The following is a 23,656-nucleotide window of genomic DNA, read 5'->3' as shown; positions in this document are numbered from 1 at the left end:
TACGAGAAAGAAAAACGTAAAAAAAAAAGGTGTTTTTTTGTAAATAATCGACGTATTAAATGGTTGCGTGTTAGACGGCGATTGTGGTTCAAGCCAGAGAAAGAGATGAATGATCTGCTGATTAAAAAATATTAATGCGCGCTCTCGGGTTATGCATATGCTTTCTGTGATTCGATCCCGTGCCGGACGTCGGAATGTGCTTTGGACATTGTGCAGGGAGTGCGACGAGCTCTCTCTCATTTTCGACTGAAGTGGGTATGAAGTTTACAAAATGCAGCGGGAGAGGAGCCAACGTGGGCTGAGCCTCGCCAGAGAGGGAGGCAGGGAGGCGGCGAAAACACACCGACAGAGAGAGATTGCTGATGATCGAGTCCTCAAGGTGAATCATCTGTAATTACTCACGTCATCTCCTGACTTGCTCTGATAAGCGGCCTGCCCTGGGACGTCGGTGCTCACAAATAATTCCTCCTAAGATGGCACCGAGCCCCTGCACGCCCCCTTCACCCAGAGAGGAGCAAAACCCACAGCTCACACTGATGCGCTCCAGTGAATGAGGACTTCCCCGGCTCCTCCAACAGTGCCTCCGACTGTCGACCGGTGCACCCGTGTGTGTTGTGTTTGTATGTGTGTGATCCAGATACACTTATCAGTTTGGGAGGCAGGGCGATTGTCGAGCGCCATCCAGGGAGCTTAGCTGTCCGCACGACTAAGGAGTTACAGATTACATTCTTGAGTGCTTTGAAAGCATTCTTCAACAACAAACCGACACCCCAGACGCAAGCTGTGCATGCAGAATGGAATTAATGGCTACATAAAAAGTCAAGTCTGTTGTTCAGAGAAGCCAACGGAGAATACAGCGAGACTGCTGTTTTAGCAAGAACGCCGATGGTGACATTGATTGTCAAGCAAAACAAAAAGTGATGTGTTTGCACTCCACTCGCATATATCAGCAGAACAGAAAAAAGGGTGTTTTGGCTTCCTTTTTAACAGCAGGGAGTGGTGGGACTCCACCTGCCTGTTTCTGCAGTTGTCCTGACTGTGACCTCTTGACCCCAAAAGTGAACGTGTTGCGCTTTTTACTCTCAATATATCCTTAGATACTCGCTAAAAAACACAGTTACTGTTGTGATAAATGAAGATGGAAGCCAGGTGACTTGGTCAGAATTCACCGAAGCAAATGTCACCGTACACCGCTGCATTTATTGCTCTGTTAACTCTCATTGACCTTCTGTTTGAAGTCACTGACCTGGTGCGATGGCTTGGTGACTGGGAGACGTGCCTGTTGCCATAGTTGTAATTTCTTAAACAGCTCTGGTTACCTCTCTCTCATTTTACTGTCCTTTTAGTGGCCTCACCTACAGCACAGATCAGAGGAGGCACGGTTGAGATCACATCATATTGGGACCCGGCTGGGGTCATCAGGGGTCAGGACCAGAGTTCACAGGGTTTCGCTGTGTTCATTATATAGAACAATGAGAGAAGGTCAGTGCGAAACAAGATGGTTTCTGACCCGATTTTCTGTGACCCAAATTAGACGTTTTGCTCTGGAAAAAACTAAATTGCGTACAGAGCTTTCTGAAGTATTCATACAAAGCACTGTTTTTTTTTCCTGTGATGGAGGCAGCACCTTCAGCTGTGATACTGAGACACTTAGCTGTGGCAGTCTGCTGTCGTCTCACGTAAACAAAGAAAACGGAAAACTGCAAATACTTCCATTTTATTGACCTTGAATTATGTGTTTAAGCGTTTGTGATATGATAGTCCAATATTTTACTGCACGTAATTAGGGATGGTCAGATACTGAGCTTGAGTACTCATACTTGTACTCATGAAATAGCCACCGATACCATGAAACCAGCAGTGCACAATTTTTGAAAGTCACTTTATGACAATTTGGTTAAATTCGTGTTTGTACTGCAGTGACCGTCACCTATGACAAAAGAAAACATACTGAGGAATGTTGTTTAAATAACTGACTAATATAAATGGAAAATACATGCAAAGAATCAGTATTGAGTATTTAAATCCCGTATCCTTCCCCTTATGAATAAAAGTAAATCATTTTTTATTGTCCAGGCCAAGTCATGATGAGGCTTCATGAAACAGTGTCCTCATTTTCATAGTTCAGTGGGTGCTGCTCTCAGATGAAAACTGATCTGAAGTTTCATTGAAATGGCTGTTCAAATCCAAAGACATTTGAGCGGAGTGCCATCTATCGGGCTCTGAAAATGAATGCACTGTTTCATGAAGCCTCACCAGGCCGTCACTATCTTCAATTCAAAACTGCTCTGTGACCCATTGTTTCGCTCCTGACACACCAGTTGAGTATCACAGTTCTGAACAAAAACATTCTTGTCTGTCATATCAGTTCGCTGAACCCCCCCCTCCAAAAAAATGACAAAACAGCTAAAACAATTGCCAGAACAACATCAGAAGTGAAGCATTTTCATGACATAACCAGCATTATAAATCTCTATGAACTGCCACTGAAAAAAGTACTTTTTTTTATTTTTCTGGCCACATTTTTACGCTATATAAGTAGCGATGAACAATGATCCCTGTTGGACTCCCACCTCCATCTTTTCCTCATTGCCTCCTTGTTTTTCCATTGACTCCGCTTCTCTCACTTTATCTCTTTCCTTGTCATTTCTCTCTCCTCCTCTCATGGGTGTTTCATTAACTTTCCTGGGAGATGAAAAGCAAGTGGCTGTCCTTAAGCCTGAGAGCCCCTCGAAAGCCAGATACCCAAAAGAGATCTTTTACTCACACACACACACACTTGCGCTCACGCACCGACACACACACACGAGCTTGTAATAGAGAACCTAGACATTCATAGCTCGCCATTAATTTCATTGTCCGGGCTGAAAGCACCTGCTGTGTCTGCTTTCTATGGGATTTTAAACACATCACATGAGCCGTATGTGAATGTCCGCACTGCATATGTGTGAAAGTGTGTGTGCGCCTGCGGGTTTGTGTTTCCTGCCATGTCTGTCAGTGATAATTCAGTTTCTGAGACAAGCACTCACCGTCTTTGTCTGCGCAGGACAAAAGTTCTGCTTATTCAGCCGCTCACTCCTTCGAGTAATTCACTGTGAAGAAGAAAGAAAATCTTCCAATCGTCCTAATGTCATTTTAATCACAATGATCTCAGTGTTCCAGGTGTTTGCCCATTCATTGTCTCGTATTGCTTCAGCCTTGAATGTTGTGACGACGAAACCGGATCGCATGTCCACTTTTTTTTTTTTTTTTTTTTTTTTAAGAAATGACCCCACTTTTTTTCTCCTTTCCTCTCTCATTGCTTTCTTCCAGTGGAGGGAAAATGTAAGATAGCCATGAACGTTCCTGGTATACACTTAAATCTGTCTCTACTCAGTAGATTCTTTTGTTTCATAGTCGTCTAGCACGCCTCTTCTTAGAAGTAGTCTCTGTGAACGGATAGTCAAGACTGCAGTCTTCACCCGTAGAACCAAACTGAAGGGTGGAAAATAAGAACGACACTAGAAGATCTGCCTTTATATACATCACCAATGTATTGGTCGTAAGAATACACTGAGAATTTGACTTAAAAAAATGGTAAAAAATAGATCCGCTAGTGTGACGTTTTTCACCCTTCAGTCTTCATTCAGTGTTTAGAGTTCAGTAAAAGTGATCCAAAAATGTGAAAATAACTTTTTTTATCTCTTCTATTCTTTCCCTTCCACCTCCTCCTTCAACTTATTCTCCTCGGATCCCAAATTCTATTCTCATCCTCCTTCCTGCTTTTAACATTCAATTGCTCTTCTTTTTTTTTTTTTTTTTTCTTACAACCTGCTCTTTTCTGTTTCTCCTCCTTTCACACGCCTTCTTCTTCTTTCCTCTGCCTCTCTCCGTTTCTCTCTTTTTCAGTGGGAGGAGATCAGTGGGGTGGACGAGCACTATACTCCGATCCGAACTTTCCAGGTGTGCAATGTGATGGAGTACAGCCAAAACAACTGGCTGCGCACCAACTGGATCCCTCGCCAGTCGGCGCAGAAGATCTACGTGGAGCTGAAGTTCACGCTGAGGGACTGTAATTCCATTCCTCTGGTGCTCGGTACCTGCAAAGAGACTTTCAACCTCCTCTATCTGGAGGCGGATGATGATCAGGGCAGTCACTTCAGAGAGCACCAGTTCTCCAAGATTGACACCATCGCCGCCGACGAGAGTTTCACGCAGATGGACCTTGGCGACCGCATTCTTAAGTTAAACACCGAGGTGCGGGAAGTGGGTCCGATGAGCAAGAAGGGCTTCTATTTGGCCTTCCAGGATGTTGGCGCCTGCGTCGCTCTGGTTTCCGTAAGGGTGTACTTCAAGAAGTGCCCGTACACTGTGAGGAATCTGGCCTCCTTCCCTGATACGGTACCCATGGACTCCCAGTCGCTGGTGGAGGTCAAAGGCTCCTGTGTCAATCACTCCAAAGAGGAGGAGCCTCCACGAATGTACTGCAGCACGGAGGGGGAGTGGCTTGTGCCTATTGGGAAGTGTCTGTGCAACCCGGGATACGAGGAACGGAGCAACACCTGCCAAAGTAAGACGTCTTCTCTGAATTTCCCAGCTCATTTTGTTCTTTATTTGGCATTTGATGAAGTGCGTCGAAGACGGGTGATGTGAAGATTCCTGCACTTCATGTCTGTCAACCTCCAGAGTCTTTTTTTTTTTTTTCACATCAAATGATTCCTATGTGTGTGTGTGTGTCATCCAAGGAAGCCAAACTCAAGAAGGTGGCGGTTAAGTCAGCCATTTCTTCTTCCAAGCCCGCGTGTGATGCGTTATCCAGATCCCAGACAGTGCGCACGCTGCAGTAGTTAATAGCATGCTGCTCTGTGTCACATCATTAACTATGGTCAGATCTGACCCACAGAACAGAGAGCGGGACTGATAACGCAGAAGAAAGAAGCGGGCCAGGCCGCACTCTGAAAAATGAAACAGCGCCGGTGATGCTTGCGGGTGATAGTAGGGAGACATGAGCATGTCGCGTCTGGAGATACTCCATCTCACCCTCTGAAGTAGTTTTGGAGGCGGGGGCCAAAATCATGCGGCTGGAGTGATTCATTACGGACCGCCCACTTCCTGCCTGTTTTGGGGGACAGTGATATATATATATATATATATATAATTCAATATGGACTGCCCACTTCCTGCCTGTTTTGGGGGAGATCCTGAGGCCAATCGATGGATCCCTCACATTTAACCAAATTCCTTGGAGGGTGCCGTTTATTGATGGGAATTGACGTTTCATGTCCTTGTCTGTTAGCGGCTTGTCGCTCCGTTTCAACTTATGCATACAATAATTAGGTCAAAGATCCCCCAGGGGCAGCTTGTGCCTTGCGTTGGGGAAAAAGCTGCTGCTTAGTTCAAAGGTCAACGTCAAACAGTTACGTGGTCAATTTGGTTTATAATGAATATCATAGGTTTTTCGCTTATTTTCTAGACACGTAGAGAAATCTGGTTCATAAATTATCACTGGCTCATGAGCCATTGCTTGGGTGACTTTTCTTCCATTCTGTGTCTCGACTCTATATATATATATATGAATATATATATATGTCAATGAAATGATACTTAGGCATCACTGCACTGGGGTTGTAGACCAAACATGGATCATAGTGAAGAATTTTGACTTGGACTTGGTGACTTTCTCCACCAACAGCTACTGTACACTTTTGGTATGCGCTTCAAAATCAAGTAGCCGGATAAATGCCATTGATCTGACATAGTGACTTTGGTACAGCATTGAACAATGATTTGAAATAGCAGTTTTGTGAATTGAATGCACATATGCTACACAATTGAAATGCTATAAGGATATAAGTTGGTTCTCCGCTTTTCTCCTCTTCATCTGTTGCTCTCCTTGTACACAGCCGCTCATGGCCTTAAGATTTACCTCTGCAAAACAGCACGCGGGCAACTGTTCGTCCCTTCAGCTGACCCCAATGCTTCAGTGTTTGTCAGCGTTCTCCTCTCCAGAGCCGTGCCCCGTGTTAATTAAAGATCAAAGGCAGCTTCCCAGGTCAGGCCCCTGTTGTCTTGGTCAGGAGACACTTTGGGAAAGCGAAGCCTTTCACACTGAACTCACATATAACCCGGATAGTGAGGAAGACATTGCACTTCATTCTACTGAATCATGGGGGATTAAAAAAAGAAGAAAAAAAAGAGACGTGCATTATGAAGTATTGTGTGAGAGCCAGATTTCAGAGTTTAAAAAAAAGGCTCCGGTGTGCCTTCGCTGCACTTAAACAAAAGAAAGTATCATGATTCAGACAAATGGCGGCCACAAACCCGGCGAGCCCCGCTGGCTTGCTTTTACCCTGTCGCCTGGTGACTTGTGTGAATATTTGGATGTATTTGACAATCTCTTATTAGTTTCAGAGTGGCCTAATGGACTCTAATAAGGTCTTATGTTACTGTGGAGTGGGACAGCTGTGCCAACAGGCTCCTCCATCCCCTCGTGCTGCCGTCCCCGGGCCCCTGAGCAAAGCTGGCCCTCCCGGCCCGTGGTGTTAACAGATAAATGAGTGCCTGCTTAGGTCACCACACAAGCAGGTCTGCTGGAAGCTGAAAACATTTCACAGCTAGAGGAAAACGGAAAGGGCTTGTATTGGACCACATTCAGAAAGTTGGTGTTTTTATTTGGCTAAATATATAAAAGAGAGCGAATATGGGCATTGAGAATATCTTACAATCCAGGTCAAGGGCTAAACATTACAGACATGTATTGGGGAACAGGGATTAAGAACAGTCCTGTTTTGGTTAAGTGAAGATAAGTGTAGCATTTGGTGCTTTTACGGGCCATGAAAAAGAACTCAGTGGGCCGGCTCTGGCCCCCAGGCCTCCTGTTAGACACGTCTTAGGTTTTGGCCATTTAAAGTTGCAATTCATACTGATGGATTCATGAAGCTTCATAAAACAGTGTCTTCATTTTCATAGGCTTTCTGCTTTGGATTTGAGCAACCATTTCAATGAAACCTCACATCATTTTTAAAGCAAGAGCGCCACCTACTGAGCTCTGAAAATAAGGACAGTGTTTCATGACGCCTCATTGGCCCATCACTAGCAGTTGGCATTGCTGTTTCAGCTAAGTGGAAGTGAGCTGTGAAGCACTCCTTAGGGATTGGCTTCAGCTGCCATCAAAAATTAAAAAAAATAAAAATATGAGTATTGCCGTTCAGTCTTGGTACACAAATGGATATTCCGTGTTTAATATCTCGTGACTCACCCAAAAATGGGTGTGTGTGCATGAGAAGACAGTGCTGTTTATTTTCACAGAGTGTATTTAATGGTTTCAATAGCGTCTGCTCTCACTTGAGCTCGTCTGCATGTCTGTGCTCGTGTTGTTCTCCTGCGATGCTCAGCAGCGCACGTGAAGCCTGTCTGGCCCTGGAAATTGGACACCACTCGCGACTTGCCATTATGGGAATGTGAATGCATGTGTGTGGCCGGTAGCTGCAAAGTTTATGTGTCATTACACGTTTCTCAGCGGGTGGAATATATCGCCGCGAACGTATTTTGATGTTTCCTGATCCGCTTCGCCGCAGAAGCCTTTGGATCCTTTGTCAGCCAGAAAACCGAGTGGGAGTGGACGGTTTTTTCAGACTGTATGCGGATGGATGTGACAGTAATCATCAGATTACTTGATGTTTTGAGAGCCGCCTTTCCACAGAGTTAGCGAGGCCAGATCTAATCTAGCTAAGTCGCTCTTTCATCTGTCATTAGAACAGACCGGAGCAGGTGAACCAGCCCCTATCGAACATCAGTGTGAAATTCTTGCCACCCTAATTTGATCCGAAAACAGCGGTGGCTTGTCTGTGCGCGCGGCGCTGTGGGTTCGTGTGCTTGCATTTCATTGTGCCTGGGCTGCAAATGGCAGCAGCTGTTCCATTGAACGTATAAGAGAGACCAGGTTTACATTCTTGCTTGATGCATCAAGACACACAATACGCCACCTGCTGAGGCGTAATGCTTAATGCTGTTACACACACTTCGTAATCCATAGTCATATACTCAGTGGCCGCCGCTCTAAAATATCATCAGAGGTCGCGACACTGTGCTAAGTTATTGTGTCGCACCGTGAAAAGTGTTCGCAGAATAGTCTTTTCCTACATGTTAACTGATCTTCATCTTTCATAACTTCATCTCTTTATTTGTTTTATTTTATGAATGAAATAATCATTCTTTATGTTATAATTTATTTATGTAACACTGTTTGTTTTTTTCTTTAAAACTCCGTAGATTAAAAAAAAAATAACTCAACTGTCCCTTGTTTAATTTTAATTTTAATTTTAATTTTATAAAATATTACAGACGCAAATTGCCACACACAACCCAATTACATTCTGTTCTTTTCTATACAGTACAAAGACACATTGTATTGTTCTGTACTGTTGTTAATATGTCCCAGTATTTGCCACTGTAATGTGTTTTTAAATAGTGTAGAGATTTGACCTTTTATATTCACATGTATTGCCCATAGTTCTTCACATTCATATTTATCTCTTGAGACTGTCACATTTTTATGATTTTTTTGAACCTGTAAATGCGATTAAAATAGTCATTTTTAATCATATTTTTATGATGTCATGGCATACTTACTATTTTTGTTGTCACTACAGTCTATTCTGTTTCTTCCTTCCTGCTGTCTGTTTGCTTGCCAGCCCCTCACAATACTATATAATTCAGCTCCTTTGGAAACATATCTGACTGCAGAGACGTCTCTGTAGCTTTTGTTGTTGTTTGTTTATTCTTAGTGGACGCACTTGCATACACAAGATACACACACAGGAGAATATTTCTGAAATTAAAAGTCAGAATTCCATGTTTGTTGTGCACGACGTGCCTGTCAACTGCCCGTCGTCTGAGCTGCGGTCGCTGTTTTCGGAATGACACACATCACAGTGGTGCTGCTCAGTCGACCACAGAGCTAGAAATCGTCTATTTACGTATTCTTCTCTGCTGAAGGGCACCTCCGCAGCATTTGAGATGCCCTCGCATGCATCCACCATATATATTTCAGAGCCAGTCGTGACACTCATCTCGCTCCTTGGTGTCCAGTGCATGTTATTGTGCAGGTACATGCAGTGTGATACTGTACATGGCTCTGTTCTCCAGCTAGTCCTCCGTTGCATCAGCCTTCTCCTCTCTTGTCAGTTCAACTTAGCGCACAGGATCTCTCCACTGCAGCCTTTGGGCTGAGTGCTGCCTGGAATTTAGCCACTTTGGAGCGTAAATAGAGGGAAGAGGTTATAGAAAAGGACAGACTTACATCAAGTGCTCCAGTTACTGCAGTTGCACATTGAATTTTAGAGGTTGAGGGAAGTGAACTCGCTCATTGATACAGATGTCGGCTCCATGGAAAAAAAAAAAAACTACTCTCAATTCAGTGTGACATTGGATGTGTGAGATGAGGGTGAATGGAGAAGAGGAAGCCAATGTTTGTATCTTAGATATTTGACTGCTATTTCAGTGCAACAGTAAATAGAAACAGTAAAACAGGTACTCTATAACAACCAGGAGGGGAAGCTGATCAGATGATAGAGAGCCATGTCTTCTTCATCCAACCTGTCATCAGGTTCTGTCTGCGTTTTACTCTCACATTGTGAGTAATTGTCGGAGCAACGTGTCATTGTGCAGCTGCATCATGTTCAGTCAAAGGAAAAGGCTCTCATTCTCATTTCATTTAATAAAACCCAAGCAACAGCGTGTCACATCTGTCTCGAGGCGGCTGTCAGATCTCGCCACGACGCGGCGTTACAGATGTGAGCATGACAAGTGCTCTGATGCAACAAACAAAACGCTTTATTTGACAGCGAGGAAATGTCTGCTTTAACACATTCAGGAGTGAGGCGCACCATGGAAATAGATGGAGGGAATTAAGAGAGACGCCTGTTGATGAATTGAGGCTTTTTGAATCTCAAATCTCCACTGTGGAATGCACTTCACGACTGAGGCAGTTTATTGGATAAATAGTAAGTCAATTCAAGACAGTGGTGGAGGAGCTTATGGTTGATCTTAAAAACACTTTAGATTGGGGAACACATGTAAACTGGAAGTAATTACTTGGTTAATACATGGTAATTATAGTGTTGTTTAGCGTGAACCTTTACTGTTCCAGGGTACAAATCTAATGACTACTGGCTAATATACTGCAAATACACATATGAATAAGCAGTTTATTTAGGGCAAGAAATGTTCCCTATTCTAAAGTGTGACCGACAAATCACCAATCGGACATGAACACTTTAAATTGAGGAAAACATATGTACTCTAAATGAATTTAATTCCAATCCTATTTAGCGTTTAAATACAGTAGCTATGGTGCAGTTTAGAATTAATTTTAAGTGACAATTCCCGGGTAATTACTACATTATAATGAGTAATTACCGGTTATTATGCTCCAAAAACTCATATAAATAACTCGTTTATTCATGTGATATATGTTGCTCAGTCTATAATGTGACCTAAGAAAAGAAAAGCATCACAGCGGCGCAGCTTAAGTAGCTAATTCCAACATGTGCTAATGGATATGATGGGAATTTTTGTTGTTAATTTAGAGTATAAACAACATTCTTTACACGCGTTTTGCTGCCTTAAATGGCCGTCACTGATCCCCCAAGCTTATCTCAATTGCCTGAGCGTTCTTTACCTATTTATTTTCACTGAGTCCTTGTTTGTTGTACACCCTGCCATAGTTACGCTGCTGGTTTATTTTGCTTTAGCCATCCATCTTATTCCAGGCTGTAAAATCCAGGGCTACTGGGATCCATCCACGTGTTTTTTTTTTTTTTTTTTGTTTCATGTGTTGTGTGTGAGAGACGGAATAGTGAGGAAAATAAATGCGCAGCGTAATTGTCAACGACAGGACTGTCGATATACATGTGTCATTAGTGAAGCGGAGGTAAGGTGGAAGCGACAAAATGCTTACACCTGCAAAATGACTTTTTCACGCGACACGCAAGCCTGAGAGCGCACACACAAATGCAAATGAATGTTCTTAACTGAAGGTTGATGCATTCACTTTGGGGTATTGTGAAGTCAGGCCGCTATTAAGCAGTCAGTTTCTCCTGAGTGTGAAGACTTTGCCTGCAGACATCAATTTAGCAGGTTGATATAGCATGGCATCAAATGACGGATTGTCCAAATCACCATGTGGAAGAGTAAAAATAGCGTTGGAGCTAAAGCACTAGGTGGGATAGGGATCACTTTTCCTTGGTAGTTTGAATGGCCTATTCACTCAGGATGAGAAATGTAAGTGAAGCTAGCATCATTGGACCCATACAACGCTACGTCCTGCAATAAACTACTCCTCATACTGGAGGAGAAATGAGTGTAGTTTCGGTCGTATGTATTTTATTTTTCCTTTTTTTGGTAATTAATTTACTATTGGGATTGTGGTGCTACTAGTGATGAGCTGCTGATGCTTCATGAAACAGTGCCCTCCTTTTCAGAGCTCAGTAGGTGGCGCTCTAGGTTTAAAAAATGATTGAACTGGTTCTTCAAATCCAAAGAATTAGGCACAGAGAGTGCATTCTAGTGTGCTCTGAAAATGAGGGCACTGTTTCATGAAGCCTCATCAGTCCATCACGAGGCGCTACAAATTGCAACTCTGGTTAAAATACATGCTTCCAAGGTAAAGCGCAGATATTATCCTCATGCAGTGCGTTCTAACCTTCAAACATGGGACGTAGATGGAGTGCCCTGTTAGAGCCACACAATGGTAAAATTGGACACAGAGTGGCAGGCTTTGAAACTGCATCCTGTGGGCTGCAAATGGCCCACCGATCGCACGTTTGAGACCCTTGATCAAGCCGTAGGAGGCTCTGTAGTTTTTACTGACCTTGGATTTGACTAGATATCTCTTAGTTGTCCCTCCAGTAGTTTGGCATGCCACCTCTTCTGTTCATGGCTTTCTTCGGTTTTGAAGGAAGAGTTTAGATGACCAGATGGTTGCATTGATGATTTTGCGACGCGGTTTTAGCTTTAGACATTTTCACTCCCCATTAATTCGTCCTCAAGTTAGACTTGTTTTTCCCCTGGAACCGAGGAGTTCTTGTGTTGTGTGGATAGTCTGAGGACCCCTCAGAGTCGGTTGACTTGGGTGGTTGGACGCAGCTTGTGGAGCGACCCCACGAAAAGAAGAATCAAGTTTCAGCTCAGTTTACAACAGTGGAAGAGTGAATGTGCCATCTGTGTTTTGGATTACGTGTAGCGCTGATGCACGGGTTTTATCTGTTTCTTTTTATTTTTGCATAAACCACATTATAGAATGCCTTAACTGTAGCCTGGTGGTCCTGTGGTTGAATGGTCTGGCTTCCTGTGGCTGGTCGTGCCCCTGCCTTGATCGCATATTTCTCACTTCACCGCTGACACAGATAAATATCTTCAATATCTTCTCGCCCTCCACAATGCTCTCAGTCTGGGTTCAGTGCTCTTAAACCCTTGCACTTTTGGGGGATGCGGAAGTAGCACAATCTCAAAGGGAATCGAGGAACCGGAGGAAGACATTTAATCCTCTCCTGTAGCCGTGATGAGAATCTTCCGAGAAGATTTTCCGTGAATGATTCAGAACTTTTCCTTATGGCGATTTGTGACGGCAGAGAAATCGAATAATCAAATGTAAGTGAACCGCTTCCCCACTCTCCAACAGCCCGACATCCTGCATGAATGAGCACGGAGAGCTTGTTTCTAAGCCAGAAATGAATCAGGAGTGTCACTGAGGTCCCAGACTTCATGCGTCCCTGATTCTTCCGACTCCCACGGTTGATAGAGATAAAGGGAAAAGGTCTGTGTTCTCATTTGTTGCATTATTCACCGCTCTCCTTCGGCCCACACGAGGAGGGGCGCTGACATTCTGACTGCTGAACTGCTGGGCAGTTGACTTCTGATGTTGAGAGTCTGTGCCAGAGCAGGAGGCCAGATACTGTGCGAGATAAAGTTTATACAACTGATGTTTGCATGTGATTGTGCGAGGTTGAATGTGCTGATTAAAAGCAGTCAGGCCTCAGTGATCAGGCCTTTCGCCGTGCCGCCGTCTGAATGCCAAACACAACAGAGCATGCCCAGAGCAGCCAAGCATGGAGGCTATAACACGGACAACCTAACAGGCCTGCAGCTGTGTGTACGTTGTGTCTGCATGTGTGTCCGCGGGTGTGGAAGCCCTGTCCCATCTTTGTGCTGGCCTTGGACTTCATCGCCATGTTGAGCAATCGAGATGGGACTCGGGTTCAAATCCCTCCACCCATTCCCAGCATCTGAATCACTGCACTCGGTTTTGCTTTCTTGCTTGATAAGGAATATTGAAAATAAAGATAAAGTCAGCATTCAGTTGCGTTCAGACCTTGTTTTTATTGTTATACTGCCAAGTATTTACAAGACCTCTGACTTAATGTCAACATACCAGTGACAGGTTGTTTTAATAAATTGCTGTTGTGTTCACTGAAAATATTTGGTGTTGCTAAGTAGTTTTGAAGTATAACATTTACAGTTACTTCACTTTAAAGCAGGGTCAGTGTTTTGAGGTCCACCATAAATGTTTTACTTTATAGGCCTGTGTGTCCGAATAGGCCAAACGTATTTGCTTTATTCTGTCATTATATGGTTGTAACATCGACTTTATTGTAGCCAATGAATCTACAGCAAGACAATGACCATGACTGGTTGACAGATCAGATGTTCCCGCCCCAAGACACACCTCAAAGCTGTCAAACACAAGCTGTCTTCATGCATTTTCTTTTCTTTTTAGTTGCTCTCCGGTATGTTGGTAATTTCCATAGTGATAGGTGTGCGATATTCTGCCTTAAAATACGATAACGTTAAGTCTCTCGGACGATGATCGTACACTTCCCACCTGGTATTACTGATGGGAAATATTATTCCTCTGTTGTTGTCACCTGCACACCAACTCTTACTGTACGGCACAGTACTGAGGCTAGTTTTGTGTCTTTCCTCCATGCATCTGTTTAAATATGATAAAATGGTTGTGATGCTTTTGCATGTAGTTTGGGGGTAAATCTCATTGTTTTGTTCCTCGAGATTTCTTTCCCCTAATGCCAACCTTATGCTATGGCTGAGTACTATACCTATAACTGTGTATATATATATATATATATATATAAAACCAAAATGTTGTGTTCATATTATAGTTTAAAAAAAATGTAATGAAAGACTGAAGTCAGCCACCAGTCTGACCGATCACCTCCTTATGTGCAAGCGAGAACAAAGAGCCACTTATGCTGGGACAAAGCATTCAACCTTTAAAGGTCCTGGGATACAGTGGAGATGAGCACTGACCTTTGGTACAAATTACATACACTCACTCTGTTCTCCATCAATCTCACGCACGTAGAAACAAGCAAGGTTTTTGGAGAGACGGGAAGATGAGCGGGGAAAAATGTCAGACGGCAACGTACATCCCAGATTACTCTACTCATCTTCCACAGATTTACCACCACCTCCCGTTCATTTCCCCTTCATAGCTTCCTGCTCAGATAGATGGCACCAGACATTCGTCAAGGTGAAGATAACACAGCGCACCCCTGATATGACCGACCAATTTATCAGTTTCTTCCACTCTGCTGGTCCTTTGGTATGGAGCGTTCGATTTCAACGCCTGCGGTGATGCCAAAGTGCAAAGCCTCAAGAGATTTTGCTGAACATCGGAGAGCTTCATGGTGAATTTGGAAAGAGAAACAAATTTCCAGTTAGTAACCGCCCTGAAATGTCGCACTAAAAATGCCATTGTCTTTTGTTTTACCCGATTTGTCGCTTGAGAATTCTGAAAATGAAGGACTTCTTGAGCGAAATGTTGACACGAATAAAGATCAGACCCATATATATTAATGTCAGCCAGTCCTACCTGTTGTTCTGCATGTAAATGACCCCTGACAGGTAAAACATCTGCATGTACTTACCATGCTAATATGGCCGTGAGTGACATGAGGAGATGCGAAAGATTGAAAGTGTGACTCACACCCAGGCATGAAACATGACAGATCACTCTGCGCACCATCGTAAAAAAAGGTGTTAATTGCTGTATCGCTGCTCCCCAGGGCTTCGCACACGTTTTAATTATGAAGCCGACTTTTTTCATCACAACTGTCAATCAATGCAAGCCATCATTTTTCTTTAGATTCTGCTGTAATTAAAAAGTATATTTGTATATTTTTGAATCATTGGGTTCAATGTCATTGAACCCCCTGAAATGTCGATGGATTCGCCGGCATGAAAGTGTAAATAGAGAGATGCATAACTCATATTCGATTTCAATCGTCGATGTTTGGGGCCCAAAATTTAACATGTCTGCGACTGTAAATAGAATTATTTGATTGAAAACGAAAAGGTTTTCAACAGAATCAATGTAACTTTTCATCTTGAGTGCACCAGAATAAGAGCCATAACCACTAAATTTAAGAAGGAAAATTGATCTTGTTCACACAGCTGCACCAGTCTATAAGTATATAAGGTCTATAGTGCAGTGGTGCTGTCGGAGTCCAGCATCGAGACTGACTCATGAAACAAACTGGATCTTGAATCATTAACTCCTCACGTCTTTTATTGACAATAAAGTGCTCAAAATGTGCTGTTTTTGCCCATGTGTCCGAATTTCGGACACCACAGCCAGTCTCTGCTGCTGCTTCTCATATCTGCATCACGATATAAGGCGCATGGTTCAGACCACAACAAAAAAAGCAACTCATAGTCCGTAAAGTACGGTAGCTAGTTCCCACCTCTACACATTTATAGATATAAGATAACTTGGTCGGTCAGATGTGACCCCTGTGCCTTGACTTTGACCCATCTGCTGGTGTTTGAAGCTACGAAAAGAACCAAAAGAAAATAGTGAAATTGTCCCCAGGTGGGAAAAGAAAAGGCTCTTCCTTCATCTGACATAGTTGTTGAGCTAATTCTGATGTCGGCTTCTCATTATGGTCCGTGCGTGCGTGTACAGTATGTGGTCTTCAGGAGGAGTCGCTTCAGACAACTGAGCATGTGTGTTTGTTCATTCAAGCAACACAAAAGCTCGGGTTGGCCACGGCAAATGGAGCCACTTCCAAAGCCAACAGGCTCTGTTAAGTGAGATGTGCAACGTTCTAATGACGCCATCTATCAAGCCCTTCATCTTCTCGTCATCCCTTCACCCCCCCCCACCACCGTCTCCATGGCCTCATTAATTTACCCCGGACTATTTATGAGCCTATAAAAACAATAGGGAAAGAGAAGAAGGCTTCCACTGGCACGATCGGCCCTCGCAGTGCATGGGAACGACGCGGAAGCCTGTTGAAGTTGACGGAGCCGACCGCTTCACTTTCCGTTAATTGCGCTAAATTTACAACATCTGGTTAAACTTCAGATGTTTTCATACGCACAGTATGACATATCACAGCGCGCCTGTCCAACAGTTCAGAACAGAAGTTAGAAGGAAATCTGTTTATAATTTTACTCATTAGCCGGGAATTCACATTCATTTCTTCTATTTATTTTGACCTCAAAAGACATATTTTTTAAGGGTTTTTACATTAGATAGCCACCTGTTGAGAGAAGCCACTGTTTTCTAGTCATGTCAGTGAGGCTTTTAATATGTTGCGTTGAAGCCTTCAGGTTAAAAAGAACAATTTCCATGGAGCTACTGCTACATGCCGTGTCAGAGAGCAGCCACCGCGCTCCCTTCCGCCTATAAAGCTTCATTAATGGGTCAGTGAGTTTAGAGGGCAAGCTTTTTGTTGAACTATGGTACCCTGTGGTAGCTGACACCGGGGAATATGTAAGGCACACCATAGCTTAGCCTTTTGTTGAGGTTTTAATGTGCTCCTTTCGCCTCATACGAAGCTTAAAACAATCTGCACTCAGCATGTGGCGAGATAAATGCAGGCCTGGGATAAGCCATGCGTTTTGAGAGTTGAGTGTGACGGAGTGAAACTTTGTTTTTCTCGGAAATATCTCTCCGCTTTCCAACATGCCGCAACGGCGATGTTAAAAATATCAGTGGTTGATTCTGAGCCTTTCAGTGCGAGTTAATATTAAGAAGAAAAGAAAGTGCAGTCCTCTATTGTATCTGTTTAAAAAGACATGACGGATGAAGTGTTTGACTTCACCCCTTGCTTCTGCAGAAATCTTCCATCTTTAAGGTCCCACCTGGTTACTATTTAATCATTACAAGCCCAGAAGGTGTTTAATGTCTCAAGAGGTTGAGCGGCTCTCTAATGACCCTCCAGAGGAAGACATTAATTCTTCTTAGAGATAGCCTCTTACCACCCTTTTTCAAAAAGGTATTAGAATGGGCATTAACGCATTAAAGTTTAAAGAACACTAATGCTAACACTCATAATTTTAAGCGACTGTGAGATTAGATATGAAATGTTTTGTGTGAGTTCCGCTGAAAAAGTCGCACAATTTGTTGTCTGGTTTTAATGATGGTCGGACTGGAGAGTGGAGGTTATCTGGCATCCCCCGGAGTGGAATACCATGTGTGCACCCAGCGGGAGAACATTCTTGTGAGTCCCATGATTTTCACAGGTCATTCATGCAGTTCGCATCCCCACTGTAATAGTATTGTCCTGGGGCTTAGACGCCCTGACAGGCCCCCCACGCGATCAGCCACTGACCACCCTGACAGCACTGTCCCTGGGATGCCTGTCAAACGTGTTTAGTTTGGAACCAGGGGCTGCAGTTGCACAGGAGAAGAAAACGGTGTTGGGGAAATGTGCTTTCAAGGAGACCATAGGCGAAATGTCTCTGAATAATATGGAAATAATATGTATACAGCACTTGAAAAAGCTTAAAACCTATCATCAGACCAACTAAATGATGGCGCTATTTGACGCACAATAGGTGGTTATTGAAGCACCTGGATTCAGTATAAAATTCCGATGTGGACGGCTGCTTTTGTCTTTCATTGTCTGCCGCTTCAAATCTTGAATCTATAATTCCCCTCCGGCTGAGGACCGGTCTTGTCTCCATGGCACGGCACGGATCTACATCCGAACCATTCAAGCAGACCTAGTCTACAGCCTACAATTAGAAGAAATTGCTTCTCACTTCCTATCTTGGTGTTTTTCTGAGGACGCACAGGTGTCCCTTTTACAGGTGCCGCATTGTTGGACGGCCATGTTTTTCTACAGTTGCTCCCACTTGACAACTTTAAGAGTTAGTGTGAGACATTCAAGAGGGATAATAGCTGCCAGCTGCAGTCTCTCAAGTGTTAGCGTATATTCAGTAACCGCGGCTTAAGGGGTTATGGGATACCTCGGGACAGCTTGGTAGTTTTACCCTGAAAATAAGCTGTTGCAAAGGAGGCAGTGCCCTTCTTTTCTGAAATACAATCCGGTAAAACTGTTTCCCTTGGTCCAAGTTTGTCCACACCACGCCAGTCCAGAGCAAATCTGCTAATAAATCGCGGCATTAGCATCTACTTATTCATTCTCCGAACGCTATACAGCGCATGGATTTAGTCTCAAAGCGCCCGTCTTTGTCGTCTTCCCCTCTCTGTGTATAAAGAGCTGTTCATCATTATTCAAGGACGAAGCTGATTAAAGGTGATTAAGTCCTGCCCATCCATCACTCTTGCCTTTCAGCCTGTCACCGGCCGCTACTATAAAGAGCAGCGCCATTGTACGTCCCGTGGCGTGGTGAGAAAGCGTCTTCTGTCTGTCCGCCGTCCGTGTTTGTCCACTCTTATGATAATTGCTAATAATGTTTCAAATGGAAAGGAACAACAAACTGTCCTTCGCCGCCACGGAATTGGTAAAATAACATACATTTAGGAGGGAATTGAATGTTACGTGGCAGCCGTTTCTCTGCTGGAGACCTATTGCGACGCTATGATTAATGTTCAGTCTATCATGAGACAAATTGATTCCTTTTTTTCTTACTACTTTCTCATGGCGCTAAGATAAAAGCAGCCTCTAATAATTGCATTTCAGAAATAAGTCAATATATTTCACAAAAAAAAAAACCCTGATGTTTTTATGCTGCTCAAACTTCCCTTTAAGATGAGGGGGTGGTAGTTTCACTGGAGGTTTTTACAGAGTGTCGAGTTCAGTTTCACCAGCTCTCAGCAGGAGAAGAGCCGCAGTGCCTCAGTGTCTGTAAAAAGATCAATAAGAAATCCAAATAGTCATTTTATCATCACTGTCAGACGCATTAAGTTGCAGACTCATGGTTGGAAAGGCAATGTGTTTGGGCAGATTTTGTGCGTTTACGTCACCGCAGAGGAAGGTTTTTGACTCAACTGTCCTTGAGTTTGTCTTGCAAGGCATTTAGTGATTTTGTAGTCAGTGATGAGTCAGAGTAGATGATAGTGTGACTCAGACAAACACAAAAAACGAGAGAAAAAATATTGAATAAATAAATAAAACAATTGATGTATTCCAATTGGTGTATAGCGTGTGGTTAAAAATGAAATAAAGAAATAGAATACATCTGAGAAGAATCTAGAAATGAGCAGAAATCCAGAGAGCAGAAATGCCTTGTTGAAAGATGCTGGTGCTGTGACACTTTTTCACGTCCACTGTACTGAAAGTAGTGAAGTTTTGCTCCTTATTTTTGAAGGGGAATTTGATGTGTGAGCTGTCAGTGACGCCTAATGTGCCTCGATGGCTCTTTCAGGTTGATGGTCTTTTTTATTTTCCTTTTGACCTCATTGAATTCTGTCGGTGACATTTGTGCTCAAAGACTTTTGGGGAATATCGGTACGTGAACTGCACAAAAAAATGAGTCTGTTGCGTGTTTAAAATATTCTATCAACACATTATTGAGAAAAAAAAATATTTTAATGAGCTAGTGTAATTTATGCTGCGACAAATCTTTTTGCGGTTGCTCACTGGTGAGTGCGTGAAATGTGAAGCAGGAGGTGCGTGTAGGTGAGGCAGGAGGACAGTTGGGTCAGAGTAAGGAGAGAGTCTTGATGTGCTCTTGGATCATGCCAGGATGTCTGGCTCCGTCTGCGCTTCACCTGCGCTGCTCTGTCAAACACAAATTTACACAATGGGGATTGGGTTCACACATGTCCGCGAACACAAATGTCCAAGGACGTATTCTCACCATCCATATTCATACGTCCCCGCCCTCCTCCCTCCCGCACTCTCTCTCCTTCACGCACATAGTTTACACCACAATCACAAGATGCTGATTTATAGAGAAGTTTATGTCCGTCTCTGTGACCCAGTAACCGCTGCCCCTGGGTCTCTGGCTCTCAGACACATGGCGGGGTACCCTGTGGAGAGGTGTGTCAGTTGAGGAATGATTTAGCTTCGCTCTGCCCCGACCAGCTGACACACCTGCCCCATGAATTCCATCCGCAGATCTGCACACTCACGCGGCTTCGCCGTGCAAATGAGGGACACACCAAGTATGCTAGCGTCAAAGTCTTGTTTATTCTAGTTCAACTTTCATTTTTAGATCAGTATTTAGTTTTATATTTTGCTGATAATTCCACACAGAAGTGGAAAAAGCTGATCCCTTCTGGCCGCGGTGCCGTTTAGAACGTCCTCAAGATGAACCAGATTCTACAGTATGGCAGCGGAAGTGGATAAACACAGATACCATGGTGTTTTCTCATTCATCTGAAAGTGATGCAGGAGAACAGCGGGAGGCAATCTGAGGCCGCCTCACATGCTGGGCTATCTATGGATCCAGTTCGTTCAGTGTTTACAGTCTTGTGATGCTGTTAAACAGCACAATGACAAATAGTTTCAAACAAGGACACCAGATACGCGCTCTGGCAGGACGTAAAGGGAGTAAATCATTTTGACGTGTTGTTGTTTGAAAAAAAGAAAAGTCTCTGCGGATTGTTTTTTAACATGTTGTTTCAATAAGTGTTAATAGTGCCTTTATTATCAAGCTGTCTTCAAGTCAGCATTTCCTCTGCCAAGAAAGTTCGTTTTTTTGTGAGTGTCTTTTGGCAATAATTTTTGGCTGATACGGATGGTATTTTTCAGAATTGTTTCACAGTCAGTGTTTCCGCTACATGTGGCGCACTGCCACGGCTTCAGGGAAATGGTCTCTTTTAAAAGATGAAATTGCATATTATCGTGCTTCATTAAACAGGTGACACATCATGGAGGTGGACATGATCATGGTTGTTTTTGACGTGTTTTTAATGGAAAAATCCAGAAAAAAACACATCTTGAGGAATTTCACTTGCACATTCTGGATGGACAAATGAAGAGGCAAACCGCTGATGATTGGGGAGTTATTTACTTGTCATGACGAAAAACTTGCATTGATATTGTCACCAATTCAGTAAAAGTAAAAATGTTCCCATCTGCTTCTTGTTTCTCCATTTATTGGCTGCGATCCATGATTTTTCTCCCCCCTTTTTTTCCATAAGAATCCTGGTGGAAACCCTGTGAGTTGTAAATTTTTATGGCTAACGTTCTGGATAACCATCTGGATCCAGGAATCTATTGAAGAATTTGTCACAAACTCATTTGGCTTTGACTGTGAACAACATAGAATTAAATAAATTCTAACTTCCATGTGGCTGTTGAGCCAAAATTGTTTTCAGGTTGCGAAAAAAAGATGAGAGCTAGAGGCTGCTCCACTTGGGAAGTCAACGTTGCAACATATTTTAAACACACTTCTTTTTTTTTCTAGGAAGTACTGGCTTATCTGAACATGTTCACCATAGTGAGCTGCTGTATCTCTTCGATGAACTTTCAATACAAACATGCTTCTCAAGCTATTTCAGCATTGCTGTGTTCTCTGAGCCTGACAGTGATTTTATTGGTTATTTCAGCACTTCATTTAGACCAGGGGTGGGCTTTATACCACGACTGTTGAGAGTCCTACGTTTAACCTAAATTTTGTTTCTAAATTATTATAAAATAAGAAGTAAAATAGCAAAAAGTCTAATGATGCATATTATTTGATTAAATATTTTAATTTTTTTATATAGGATTTTTTAAAGTAATGACTAATTTGGTCACGCAACTATGAGTAAAACTGTCTTAGAAATGTATTTTATCACAAGGTATTTTTCAATGTTTTGAATTAGAGGGACAATGATCATTGACAAGACTGTACTTACTACTTATTGAAACAATACAATTTAATATAAACATTTTTAATTTATATTTATTTATTTATAATTTATCACATCTCTTGTCTGTTTTTCTGTGCCTAATATCTATGGGTCAGAAAAATACGCTGAATAAAAAACAAACAAAAAACAAAAGAAATTGAAGAAGCACAACTGATTTATACCTACAACATAATAAATGATTCTAAATGATTAATAATTCATATGTTTCTGGTTTTGCGCTGACATCCTGAGGGCCACACAAATGCAGGCAAATGGCCGCATGTGGCCCCCGGGCCATACTTTGCTCACATCTGATTCAGACCCACATTTATTATGCCAAGCAAAATCTCTCTGAAGGTCATTTAAATGCAAACAAATAAATAAACAAATAGGGGGCAGCAACTGGAAAATGATATGCATGAAGCTTTGAATGTGATTATAATGTTGTTATACAAATCCTTGATCAAATTGCCTCTCATTTCATCCTCTTTGGAATGCAGGAGAATCCTATTAGCGGCCGCCGGGGCCCGGGATACGTCGGGAATCGCTGAGAGTTGAACAAATATCCCTTGACCTGACCACGTCTGCCGCAGAGATTCATAGTCTCATATTTACTTTCAAGGTGAACGCGAAGGAGATGGATTGTAAAATAATTTATGTGGTGTGATTCCAGGTGGCTCACGTCTGCTATCCCACAAAATGAATGGTGCTCGGCGTCGGGTGGGAATTTGAATTCATCTTACTTTTATTTAAAGCAGAAAGCTCGCTCTCTCTTCTCAGTTCTCTCAAAGCTTTGCTTGCTGTCCCAAAGTGTGTTTCCAGCAGAGAATCCTGTTTGCAATTTACACTAAATGTTTTTCAAATTGAACAATTTCAGCCTCCACCAGTGGAAATTCAAACTGTGTTAAAGTGTTGCGGAGGAGTCCCCAACTTTTTCCACGTTTTTAACTCATCCCAAAAGAAACACATGCCAACCAGATGTTGAAATAGTTAAAGCTTCTCCGTGGGTGTTTTCTTGCCTTATAGATGTCTTAGTATTGGTCAACAGTCGGGACTCCAAATATGACTTTATGAAGGGGTTTTAACTGATCATTCCTTTTAGCAAAAGAGACAAGTGAGTACCAGCAGAAGTTACAAGAAACACATCTGGGCTTTGTTTTTTCAGTGGTTAAACTTGTACAGATGCAGATATTTTTGGTTTTGTGGACTTGATTTACCAAAGAGGACTTGCTTTTGGGGCGTTAGAGCAGCATATTGTTTATCAGACATGTCACTCTTTTGTTAAAATAAAACCGAATAAAATTGAAATGATCAACAACAAAACTTTTTTTTTTTTAACATTATGGCGATATAAATAAGCATTAATTCAATGCTATAAACTAGTTTTAAATAATATTTTCATGAAGAACTGTGAAATAATATATTCATAAAGTACATTTTCAATGGTAAAAGGCATTTTCGCGTTCGACAGTGCCTGTCGTGACTGACCTATTTTCCCCTAAACTCGCTGATCAATAAAAAGTCATTGATGTTTCCCATCCAGCCAAAGAACAGAAAATCATTCACGGATTTGCACACGTTCTTTATTTTTAGACGCATATGAATATTTGAAATTGATTGCGC

At 42.6% G+C, this 23,656-nt stretch overlaps 1 protein-coding gene across 3 annotated transcripts in view; it reads left to right on the top strand.

Annotated features, from left to right (window-relative positions):
• The window catches only part of epha3 (eph receptor A3), a 102,216-nt gene that overhangs the window by 29,170 nt on the left and 49,390 nt on the right, over positions 1-23,656 (top strand). For 2 of the 3 annotated variants that reach the window (XM_053878209.1, XM_053878208.1), the window contains exon 4: positions 3,889-4,549. In XM_053878209.1, the coding sequence (XP_053734184.1) occupies positions 3,889-4,549 (661 nt within the window). Of the gene's footprint in view, positions 1-3,312; positions 3,349-3,888; positions 4,550-23,656 lie in introns of all 3 variants that reach the window. The other variant, XM_053878211.1, reaches the window with a different exon arrangement.

This window comes from Synchiropus splendidus, chromosome 10 (assembly GCF_027744825.2).
Source record: "Synchiropus splendidus isolate RoL2022-P1 chromosome 10, RoL_Sspl_1.0, whole genome shotgun sequence".
Classification (NCBI taxonomy): Eukaryota; Metazoa; Chordata; class Actinopteri; order Syngnathiformes; family Callionymidae; genus Synchiropus; species Synchiropus splendidus.
Note: the sequence above shows the minus strand (reverse complement) of the source record. Positions and strands in the feature narration are given on the sequence as shown.